Genomic DNA, 12,924 nt, shown 5'->3' on the forward strand with positions numbered 1-12,924 from the left:
AAAGGATCTATACTCTAGGAACTACAGAACACTCATGAAAGAAATTGAAGAAGACACAAAAAGATGGAAAAATATTTTATGCTCATGGATCAGAAGAATAAACATTGCTAAAATGTCTATGCTACCCAGAACAATCTATACCTTCAATGCCATCCCGATCAAAATTCCAATGACATTTTTCAAAGTGCTGGAACAAACAATCCTAAAATTTGTATGGAATCAGAAAAGACCCTGAATCGGGGCGCCTGGGTGGCTCAGTCGGTTAAGCGACTGCCTTCGGCTCAGGTCATGATCCTGGAGTGCCTGGATCGAGTCCCGCATCGGGCTCCCTGCTCGGCAGGGAGTCTGCTTCGTCCTCTGACCCTATCCCCTCTCATGTGTTCTCTCTCTCAAATAAATAAATAAAATCTTTAAAAAAAAAAAAAAGAAAAGACCCTGAATCGCCAAGGAAATGTTGAAAAAGAAAAACAAACCTGGGAGCATCACGTTGCCCAATTTCAAGCTATAAGACAAAGCCATGATCACCAAGACAGCATGGTACTGGCACAAAAACAGACATATAGACCAATGGAACAGAACAGAGAACCCAGGTATGGACCCTCAACTCTATGGTCAAATAATCTTTGACAAAGCAGGAAAAAACATGCAATGGAAAAAAGACAGTCTCTTCAAAAAATGGTGCTGGGAAAATTGGACAGCCACATGCAGAAGAATGAACCTCGACCATTCTCTAACACCATTCACAAAGATCAACTCAAAGTGGATGAAAGACCTCAATGTGAGATAGGAATCCATCAAAATCCTAGAGAAGAACATAGGCAGTAACCTCTTTGACATAGGCCACAGCAACTTCTTTCAAGATACATCTCCAAAAGCTAGTGAAACAAAAGCAAAAATGAACTTTTGGGACTTCATCAAGATACAAAGCTTCTGCACAGCAAAGGAAACAGTCAACAAAACAAAGAGGCAACCCACAGAAGGGGAGAAGAGATTTGCAAATGACACTACAGATAAAGGGCTAGTATCCAAGATCTATAAAGAACTTCTCAAACTCAACACCTGAAAAACAAATAATCAAGTCAAAAAATGGGCAGAAGATATGAAAAGACACTTCTCTGAAGAAGATATACAAATGGCTAACAGACACATGAAAAAATGTTCATCGTCATTAGCCATCAGGGAAATTCAAATCAAAACCACATTGAGATACCACCTTACACCAGTTAGAATGGCAAAAATGGACAGGGAAAGAAACAACAAATGTTGGAGACGCTGTGGAGAAAGGGGAACCCTCTTACACTGTTGGTGGGAATGCAAGTTGGTATAGCTACTTTGGAAAACAGTGTGGAGGTGCCTTAAAAATTTTAAAAATAGAGCTACCCTATGACCCAGCAATTGCACTCCTGGGTATTTACCCCAAAGACACAGATGTAGTGAAAAGAAGGGCCATATGCACCCCGATGTTCATAGCAGCGATGTCTGCAATAGCCAAACTGTGGAAAGAGCAGAGATGCCCTTCAACAGATGAATGGATAAAGAAGATGTGGTCCATATATACAATGGACTATTCCTCAGCCATCAGAAAAGATGAATACCCAACTTTTACATCAACATGGATGGGACTGGAGGAGATTATGCTAAGTGAAATAAGTCAAGCAGAGAAAGTCAATTATCATATGGTTTCACTTATTTGTGGAACATAAGGAATAACATGGAGGACATTCAGAGAAGGAAGGGGAAAATGGGGATGGGGAATTGGAGGAAGAGATGAACCATGAGAGACTATGGACTCTGAGAAACAAACAGGGTTTTAGACGGGAGGGGCGAGGGGGGATTGGTTAGCCCCATGATGGGTATTAAGGAGGGCATGTACTGCCCGAAGCACTGGGTGTTATACGAAAACAAGGATCGTGGATCACCACATCAAAAACCAATGATGTATTGTGTGGTGACTAACATAACATAATAAAATTTTAAAAAATAAAAATTATTTTTTATTTTTCATTTTTAGAGTCATGTTCTATCCCTTCAGAGTAGCTAACCTTAATTTGGTATATATATAAGTTGTTCTCTCTTTAAAATTTTGGGATACAGTTTCTTCTAACAGATCAAAATATACCTTAAATCTCTAGTGTATGGCTTTGTTCTAGTCTCCTGCCTAATCACATTCTCTCTCTTTTTTTTTAAAATCCTCTTCTTTCTTTTTTCAACAAACTACTTATCAATTCCTTTTATAAAATCTTTTATAATTTTCATCTTTAGAGTCATATTCCATCCCTTCATCATATTTACCCTTATTTTTGTAAATATGTAAGTTTTTCTTTCTTTAAAATTTTGGGAGGCACTTTCTTCTAACAGACCAAAATACACCCAAAATCTAGTGTGTGGCACTGATCTATGCACCAGCCTGATCATATTTGATCACATTCTGTTTTTTTGTTTGTTTGTTTTTCTTCTTTTCTTTCTTTCCCTTTCTTTTCCCCCAGTTTCAGGTCTCTTCTGATTTGTTTAGTGTACATTTTTCTGGGGACGTTGTTACCCTGTTAGCATTGTGTTCTCACATTCATCTGTTCTCCTCTGGACAAAATGACAAGACGGAAACATCACCTCAAAAAAAAGGCCAAGAGGCCGTACCAACTGCCAGGTTACAGATACTAATGTCTGTATCAATACAGACATTAGTAAGATGTCAGAACTAGAGTTCAGAATGATGATATTAAATATACTAGCTGGGCTTGAAAAAAGCATGGAAGTTATTAGAGAAACCCTTCTGGAGAAATAAAAGAACTAAAATCTAACCAAGTTGAAATCAAAAAGGCTATTAATGAGGTGCAATCAAAAATGGGGGCTCTAAGTGCTAGGATAAATGAGGCAGAAGAGGGAATCAGTGATATAGAAGACCAAATGATGGGAAATAAAGAAGCTGAGAAAAAGAGACATAAACAACTACTGGATCACGAGGGCAGAATTCGAGAGATAAGTGATACTGTAAGACGAAACAATATTAGAATAATTGGGATCCCAGAAGAAGAAGAGAGAGAGGGGCAGAAGATATAATGGAGCAAATTATAGCAGAGAACTTCCCTAATATGGGGAAGGAAACAGGCATCAAAATCCAGGAGGCACAGAGAACCCCCTCAAAATCAATAAAAATAGGTCAACACCCTGACATCTATAAAACTTACCAGTCTCAGAGACAAAGAGAAAATCCTGAAAGCAGCTTGGGAGAAGAGATACGTAACCTACAATGGTAGAAACATTAGACTGACAACAGGCCTATCCACAGAGACCTGGCAGCCCAGAAAGGACTGGCATGATATATTCAGAGCACTAAATTAGAAAAATATGCAGCCAAGAATACTATATCCAGCTAGGCTGTCACTGAAAATAGAAGGAGAAATAAAAAGTTTCCAGGCAAACAAAAACTAAAGGAATTTGCAAACACGAAACCAGCCCTACAAGAAATCTTGAAAGGGGTCCTCTAAGCAAAGAGAGAGCCTAAAAGTAACATAGCCCGGAAAGGAACACAGACAATATACAGTAACAGTCACCTTACAGGCAATACAATGGCACCAAATTCATATCTTTCAATAGTTACCCTGAATGTAAATGGGCTAAATGCCCCAATCAAAAGATACAGGCTATCAGATTGGATCAAAAAGCAAGAGCCATCAATATACTTTCTGTAAGAGACTCATTTTAGACCCAAAGACACCTTCAGATTTAAAGTGAGGGGGTAGAAAACAATTTATCTTGCTAATGGACATCAAAAGAAAGCTGGGGTGGCAATCCTTATATCAAACAAATTAGATTTTAAACCAAGACTATAATAAGAGATGAGGAAGGACACTATAGCCTACTTAAAGGGTCTATCCAACAAAAAGATCTAACAATTGTAAATATCTATGCCCCTGACATGGGAGCAGCCAATTATATAAGGCAATTAATAACAAAAGCAAAGAAACACATCGACAACAATACAATAATACTGGGGGACTTTAACACCCCCCTCACTGAAATGGACAGATCGTCTAAGCAAAAGATCAACAAGGAAATAAAGACTTTAAATGACACACTGGACCAAATGGACTTCACAGACATATTCAGAACATTCCATCCCAAAGCAACGGAATACACATTCTTCTCTAGTGCCCATGGAACATTCTCCAGGAGAGATCACATCCTAGGTCACAAATCAGGTCTCAACCCATACCAAAAGATTGGGATCATTCCCTGCCTATTTTCAGACCACAGTGCTTTGAAACTAGAACTCAATCACAAGAGGAAAGTCGGAAAGAACTCAAATACATGGAGGCTAAAGAGCATCCTACTAAAGAATGAATGGGTCAACCAGGAAATTAAAGAAGAATTTAAAAAATTCATGGAAACCAATGAAAATGAAAATACAACTGTTCAAAATCTTTGGAATACAGCAAAGGCAGTCCTAAGAGCAAAGTATATAGCAATACAAGCCTTTCTCAAGAAACAAGAAAGGTCTCAAATACACAACCTAACCCTACACCTAAAGGAGCTGCAGAAAAAACAGCAAATAAAGCCTAAACCCAGCAGGTGAAGAGAAATAGTAAAGATCAGAGCAGAAATCAATGAAATAGAAACCAAAAGAACATTAGAACACATCAACAAAACTAGGAGCTGGTTCTTTGAAAGAATTAACAAGATTGATAAACCCCTGGCCACACTTCTCAAAAAGAAAAGAGAAATGACCCAAATAAATAAAATCATGAATGAAAGAGGAGAGATCACAACCAACACCAAGGAAATACAATTATAAGAACATATTATAAGCAACTGTATGCCAGCAAATTAGATAATCTGGAAGAAATGGATGCATTCCTAGAGGTGTATTGACTACCAAAACTGAACCAGGAAGAAATAGAAAACTTGAACAGACTTATAACCACTAAGGAAATTGAAGCAGTCATCAAAAATCTCCCAACAAACAAAAGCCCAGGGCCAGATGGCTTCCCAGGGGAATTCTACCAAACATTTAAAGAAGAATTAATACCTATTCTTCTGAAACTGTTCCAAAAAATAGAAAAGGAAGGAAAACTTCCAAACTCGTTTTATGAGAACACCAGTACCTTGATCCCAAACCAGACAAAGACCCCATCAAAAAGGAGAATGACAGACCAATATCCTTGATGAACATGGATGCAAAAATTCTCACCAAAATACTAGCCAATAGGATCCAACTGTACATTAAAAGGATTATTCACCACAGCCAAGTGGGATTTATCCCACTTGGGCTTCAAGGTCACGCAGGGATGTCCACTATCACCACTGCTATTCAACATAGTATTAGAAGTCCTAGCCACAGACAACGAAAAGAGATAAGGGCATCCAAATCAGCAAAGAAAAAGTCAAACTCTCACTCTTTGCAGATGATATGATACTTTATGTGGAAAACCCCAAAGACTCCACCCCAAAACTGCTAGAACTCATACAGGGATTCAGTAACGTGGCAGGATAAATTCAATGCACAGAAATCAGTGGCATTCCTATACACCAACAACAAGACAGAAGAAAGAGAAATTAAGGAGTCAATCCCATTTACAATTGTACCCAAAACCATAAGATACCTAGGAATAAATCTAACCGAAGAGGCAAAGAAACTATACTCAGAAACTATAAAATACTCATGAAAGAAATTGAGGAAGACACAAAGAAATGGAAAAACGTTCCATGCTCATGAATTGGAAGAACAAATATTGTGAAGATTTCAATGCTGCCTAGAACAATCTACACATTTAATGTGATGCCTATCAAAATACCATCCACTTTTTTCAAAGAAATGGAACAAATCATCCTAAAATTTGTATGGAACCAGAAAAGACCCCGAATAGCCAGAAGAATGTTGAAAAAGAAAAGCAAAGCTGGTGGCATCACAATTTCAGACTTCAAGCTCTATTACAAAGCTGTAATCCTCAAGACAGTATGGTACTGGCACAAAAACAGACACATAGATAAATGGAACAGAATAGAGAGCCCAGAAATGGACCCTCAACTCTACGGTCAACTAATCTTCAACAAAGCAGAAAAGAATATCCAATGGAAAAAAGTCTCTTCAACAAATTGTGTGGGGAAAATTGGACAGCCACATGCAGAACAATGAAACTGGACCATTCCTTACACCACACACAAAAATAGATTCAAAACGGATGAAAGACCTCAGTGTGAGACAGGAGTCCATCAAAATCCTAAAGGAGAACACAGGCAGCAACCTCTTCAACCTCAGCCGCAGCACCTTCTTCCTAGAAACATCACCAAAGGCAAGGGAAGCAAGGGCAAAAATGAACTATTGGGACTTCATCCAGATAAAAAGGTTTTGCACAGCAAAAGAAACAGTCAACAAAACCAAAAGACAACTGACAGAATGGGAGAAGATATTTGCAAATGACATATCAGATAAAGGGCTAGTATCCAAAATCTATAAAGAACTTATCAAACTCAACACCCAAAGAACAAATGATCCAATCAAGAAATGGGCAGAAGAGATGAACAGACATTTCTGCAAAGAAGACATCCAAATGGCCAACAGACACATGAAAAAGTGCTCAACATCGCTCGGCATCAGGGAAATCCAAATCAAAACCTCAATGAGATACCACCTCACACCAGTCAGAATGGTGAAAACTAACAACTCAGGAAATGACAGATGTTGGGGGGGATGCAGAGAAAGGGGAACCCTCCTACACTGTTGGTGGGAATGCAAGCTGGTGCAGCCACTCTGGAAAACAGTATGGAAGTTCCTCAAAAAGTTGAAAATAGAGCTACCATATGACCCAGCAATTGCATTACTGGGTATTTACCCCAAAGATACAAATGGAGGGATCGAGGGGGACATGCACCCTGATGTTTAGAGCAGCAATGTCCACAATAGCCAAACTGTGGAAAGAGCCAAGATGTCCATCAACAGATGAATGGATAAAGAAGATGTGGTATATATATATACACAATGGAATATTATGCAGCCATCAAAAGGAATGAAATCTTGCCATTTGCAATGACATGGATGGAACTGGAGGGTATTATGCTGAGCGAAATAAGTCAATCAGAGAAAGACATGTATCATATGACCTCACTGATATGAGGAATTCTTAATCTCAGGAAACAAACTGAGGGTTGCTGGAGTGGTGGGGGGTGGGAGGGATGAGGTGGCTGGGTGATAGACATTGGGGAGGGTATGTGCTATGGTGAGCAGTGTGAATTGTGTAAGTCTGTTGAATCACAGATCTGTACCTCTAAAACAAATACATTATATGATAAAAAAAAAAAAAAAGAAGAAGAAGAAGAAGATAGCAGGAAGGGAAAAATGAAGGGGGGGAAATCAGAGGGGGAGAGGAACCATGAGAGACGATGGACTCTGAGAAACAAACTGAGGGTTCTAGAGGGGAGGCTGGTGGGGAGTGGGTTAGCCTGGTGATGGGTATTAAAGAGGGCACGTACTGCATGGAGCACTGGGTGTTACACGCAAACAATGAATCATGGAACACTACATCAAAAACTAATGATGTAATGTATGGTGATTAACATAACATAATAAATTTTTAAAAAGATTAACCACCAAAAGGAAAAAAAAAAAAACTCTGCAGGGCAGGGCTGGTGTTTTGGTTCAGTGATGTCTCCAGGTGCCCAGAAGGGGATCTGGCACTTAGTAGCGATTCTATATATTCACTCTGAATTAATGAATAAGTGAAGACCCTCTTTTCCCTAATCTGTAAAATGAGGGGCTGATTTACTTGGCCCTGAGTTTGTTCCCAGCTCCAATACTACAGCACCCTAAATATAGATCAACAACCCACCTACCTGCCACCTTCAGTTCCAAATTGGCAGATTCATAGAAGCTTCCCTTTCTGAAGAAGCGGGTATATAGGCCATCGTCAAAAGCCTGGACATTGTGGATGTGCAGGATGGCCTCCCCCCAGGTGAGGAATTCCTTCACCAGTGAGGTCCGCCCTGTGTACTGGGGCAACTGCTCCTCTCTCTGCTCCTGCTGGTTTTGATAGATGAACACAGCTTCTGTGAAATTTGAGTGGAACCACCGCAGCTCCATGTTCTCCACATTCATGGCCGGGAACACACGACATGGCAGCGTGATGCTCCCACCCAGCACTGCCACAGTGGGGTCCAAGGAGCCAATCACCACGAACTCCTCTGTGGACACAGACATAGGAGTGAGAAAGCTGGAGAGATGAAGGACAGGGGCAGGGAACAGACTGTCAGGTGGGAGGCCCTGATCTGAGGGACTCGGCTGTGACCACTCTGAATCAGGGCAAGTTTGTGCTTTAACAACTTAGAGACCCAGAAATAGTGTCAAAGAGACTCCCTCAGCAGCCTGTGCTCCTGGCTCCAGGTCTTCCATGAAGGACTCTCTAACCTTCCACAGGCATCACAATCACCAGGAAGCCTTGAGAAACACAGACTGCTGGGCTCCAGCCCCAGAGCATCTGGTTCAGCAGTTTTGGGGTGGGTCTAAGAATGTGTATTTCTAGGGGTGGTAGGGATTCTGTTGCAAATATTCCAGGGACCACAGTCTGACATCCACAGCTCTAACCTGCCTCCTCTTAGGACAGGACTGAAAACTGACCAAAAAGAACCTGTGGCCTAGGTGGGGACTCTCTGCTTCTTCAGCCACACTCAGGAACTTACCCAGAGCTGCTCCTAAGTTAAATATTTGTCCCCCTATCTTAGTACTCTGCTGAATTACATGTGCACTAAACCTAGAGCCCACAGCTATTTCTGTTAAAACCTGCCCCCACTCCATCAATCACAGGACCCAAATCACTACTTGTTACAAAGGAAGGTTCACTTCAGTGGCACACCCTTCACAGGCCTTGGTCTTCTGAGAACTGATGGACATGTCACGACAGGACACTTCAGGAGCAGACAGCAAGGCTCAGGGCTGGCAACGGTCCCCAGCAGGAGCAGAGCCTTTCCTACTGCCCATTATGCTGGTGGGGTAGGGGCCTCCACAACCCTGATACCAAGAAATCCTTCCCAGCCCTTTGGAAACTTTCCCAGCCTGCTCTGCCCACAGGACTGGAACCTTCCTGCCTCAGCACCGGGGCCTCTTCCATGTCTGCATGAGTCACAGGACACTCAGACCCCTCCAGGGGTCACAAGGTGAAGGACACACCAGCTCCTGCATGCTGTTCCTCTGCTGCCCCTGAATTATGACCAGGGAATCACTGAGAAGCATGAGAGTCAGACTTGGTCCACCTCAAGGACCATGGCTCCACCACATGCACCCTGTCCTCGGGTCTTTTGCTTATTGAGTTCACCTGAATTTCATGCCCCTCCCCCCAGCCCTTTGCTGCTTGGGACAAAGGACCTGGCCTTCCACACAGCCAATGCCCAGTCAATTATCCATGATGGGTTAATAATCCTCATCCTCTCTATCCTTGAGGAATTGCTGCCTCAGGATAAAGGATCCCAGAGAGACAGAGTGGCAGAGGATAAAATGAGTCCTGGTCAGAAAAAGGGCTTCAAACTACTTATACATGGGGGGCAGCCAATGGTCCTGGGAAGGAAAGAAACTGAGGTTGACTGCTGATGTCTCCTCCACTCTCAGCCACTTTCTTTGTGACTTTCTTAGGCAAGTTTCTTGACCTGCTCTGCCTCAGTCCCTCATCCGCAAAATGGGGATAGTAAGTATAAGTTATACCCCAAGGTAAAGGAGAATCTTATGAATTTATGTATGGAGAGTCAGTACATGTCATTAGAACAGTGCCTGGTCCTAGGAATGCTACAGAGATGTCATTAAATAAGTGAATAAAGTGCAGCCCTCCCTGTAGTTGTCCCGGGTCCTCTCAGAGCCTCATTTTTATCCAGCACCACCACCCCCAGTCCCACCACGATCTCAGCCTCCTCCTCCCAGCCAGCTGCTCCCAGCTTTCCTCCTCTTGTCCAACAAGTGTCTTCAGAACCCACTCACCTGCTTGAAAACGTGGCACTTCATAAGTGTCTCTAACTTAGCAGTGCAAGATCTCAGCCGACCCCAAATCTGCTCTCAGAAATTGCACCTGCAGTTCGCTGCTCGAGCCCCACACCGTGCTTCCAGATCCAGCCCTGGTGCTACAGGCTCCTCTTGTCTGAGAGGCAAGTGGTTCCCAGGAGAGCAGAGAAGCAGAGCCTGAGACAGGTTGCAGGGGCCTGTCCCGAAACAGGGACCTGGGGCACTCAGCACTCCCAGACAGAAGAATCCACCTTGTGCTGACTCCTTCCACCATTTGAAAGTGAAAGCTTACAGCAAGAAATCGCAGCAGACTCTGCTCTGCTCTCTGGACGGTGCACCCTAGTTATCAGGAAGGAAACAGCATGATCAGAGCCATGAAACAGGGCAGGGACAGGTACACGGACCCACTCTGCAGGAGGACACACAAGACACAGACTCAGCAACAATTTATTGAACAACTACTACTCTTCAGGTTGACTGTTCGCTACTAAGATGATACCATGTCTGTGGGTATATCACAGGTGCAAGAGCCTTTGTGGAGCCACCAGCATAGCTGCTTTGCTTTTCTTCAGCAGGAGACCAACCACATCATCCCACAACGTGGCAATGGACAGTTTAATACTGGGCATCAGGATCTTTCAGGACCAGCTCCAGGAACCTGTCCCTGCAGAAGCAAATACACAGTGCTGTGTGGCTTCTTAGTACTTTACTATCACACATGGCCTGGGTACACCATTCAGCCCCTCCCTGCCAGGCCACAGTGTGCACCAGGAAATGTGGACTCTATGGTCTCTGAAGGAAAACCATGGAGCACTAGGGCTTCTTCTCTAGCCCTTCCTTTCCTGCAGTTCCCCATCTCAGTAAAAGACACCTGCATTCACCCAGTTATGTCTGCCAGAAACTTGAAGCGCATTCCTCACACTCCACATTCTTAGTCTACTTCCAACGTAGTAGAAAGTTCAAGAGTTTCTCAAATCCATATTCACTGTCAGCTTCTACCTACAATACATCCTTATTTCCTCCCTGATCCAAGCAGGGTGTCCCTGCTTTCCCATGAGTGTCCCCTGCCACCTCCAGCCTCACCTCCTCAAGTTCATTTTCCCTCCAAAGTCATCTCAAGTCATCTTATGTCAGCTCTCCTCATCCCTTCAAGGGATACCCCTGTTAAACCTCTTTTTTTTTTAAAGATTTTATTTATTTATTTGACAGAGAGAGACACAGCGAGAGAGGGAACACAAGCAGGGGGAGTGGGAGAGGGAGAAGCAGGCTTCCCACTGAGCAGGGAGCCCGATGTGGGGCTCCATCCCAGGACCCTGGGATCATGACCTGAGCTGAAGGCAGACGCTTAATGACTGAGCCACCCAGGTGCCCCCCCCCCATTAAACCTCTTGTCTATAGTCTCAGGCCCTGTCTTTGTCTCTAACATCATCCATCACTTACCCAGTTGGTCGCTCACTGGCCTGGGAGAGTTTCTCCAGTACACAGAGCTTCCCAGCTTTGGGCCATCTCACAAGCCACTGAATGCTTCTCTCTCTCTCTCTCTCTCATCCCTCAAACTGGTTACCATTCCAATCTTGCCTAACGTTATCTTCCTCAGAGGGGCCTTCACCAACCTGCTCATCCCCATATGTGCCCCATACACGTGCTTACTGGGGTTTTAGTGGCACCCTGTTCTCCTCCACAGCCCTGACATGCAGTCTTCTGTGGAATGTCTGTGGCATCCACAAAGGGAGGCACTGTGTGCCCTGTTCACGTGTCCAGCACACAGTAAACACTCAGGAAACTTTGCTTGAGCTCATGTGCAGAGGACTCACTTCAGCAGCACATTGGCTACTCAGCCCTGTCCAAATTCGGAAAACACTTCAGTCCACTGAGAAACAGGAAGACTGTTAACTCTGACCTAAACAAGTCAGCCCCTGGGTGGATACAACACCTCCACCATCTTCTCTGCTCTTTTTTTCTTCCTACCCCAAACATATATGCAACACTGAAGCATCACCAGAATAGAAACTCAGATTTAACCACCTTACCTATGTTTGCTCCCTCAAGCCTGCCCAGTGCTCAGGTGTTCCTGTGTGACTGGTGTTAAGACTCTAGTCTGGGCCAGCGCTTCGTGGCACACTTCTGCCAGCTTCCTGTCATTACTGTCTTCATTCTACAGGTGAGGAAACCAAATCTCTCAGTTTCACAACCACACTCCCAGCAAAACCTCTCCCAGCCTGTGTTCACTCTCAATTGTTCTGAATGATCCACTATATTTATTTTCATGAAGCAAGGACTGACAGACCCATTGATGCATGGGAGTGATTGGTTTCTGCTAGGACATCTGGACTGAGATATTAAAACTCTGGGCAGAACCAGGACTTCTGGATATATCTGAACACATCCCATGTTGTCATCCCCAAACATCCATTCTGCCAATATCCACTTAGACTCAGGAATATTGGGGGAATCCAGATCCATCCCCCACTGCCCCACCACACCCTGCCCCACACAGAGACTCAAGGCCTGAGAGACATTAGGGGTATTTTAATAGACACAGGGCATGGGCGTCTGGGTGGCTCAGTTGGTTAAGTGTCTGCCTTCAGCTCAGGTCATGATCCCAGGGTCCTGGGATCCAGTCCCACATCAGGCTCCCTGCTCAGCAGGAAGCCTGTTTCTCCCTCTCCCTCTGCCTGCCTCTCTGCCTACTTGAGCTCTTTCTCTGTCAATTAAATAAATAAAATCTTTTTTTAAAAAATTCTCCTATAAAAAAAAAAAGACAGGGAAGAAAGTCAAATTTTATTGAGTATCTCCTAAGTGCCAGGAACTAAGCTACACAAGTTGTATTCATGAAGCATCATTCTCACACATGCAAACAGAAATGAAGATGTGAGCCCTGCCGTCTAGTAACCTTTCATCCAGGAACTTCCTAGAAGAGGGACACCTGGAGCTGCAGGGACACAGCC

General features: G+C 43.4%; 1 protein-coding gene across 1 annotated transcript in view; it reads right to left on the reverse strand.

Moving 5' to 3' along the window:
• The window catches only part of LOC123325485 (butyrophilin-like protein 1), an 18,123-nt gene extending 9,242 nt beyond the window's left edge, over window positions 1–8,881 (reverse strand). Inside the window, exons 1-2 of the mRNA XM_044917230.1 lie at window positions 8,844–8,881; window positions 7,828–8,204 (exon numbers count right to left, since the gene is read on the reverse strand). Coding sequence (XP_044773165.1) covers window positions 7,828–8,204; window positions 8,844–8,881 — 415 coding nt within the window. The remainder of the gene's footprint in view (window positions 1–7,827; window positions 8,205–8,843) is intronic.
• Between the last annotated feature and the right edge of the window lie 4,043 nt (window positions 8,882–12,924).

The sequence above is a fragment of the Neomonachus schauinslandi genome, chromosome 8, assembly GCF_002201575.2.
Source record: "Neomonachus schauinslandi chromosome 8, ASM220157v2, whole genome shotgun sequence".
NCBI classification, from domain to species: domain Eukaryota; kingdom Metazoa; phylum Chordata; class Mammalia; order Carnivora; family Phocidae; genus Neomonachus; species Neomonachus schauinslandi.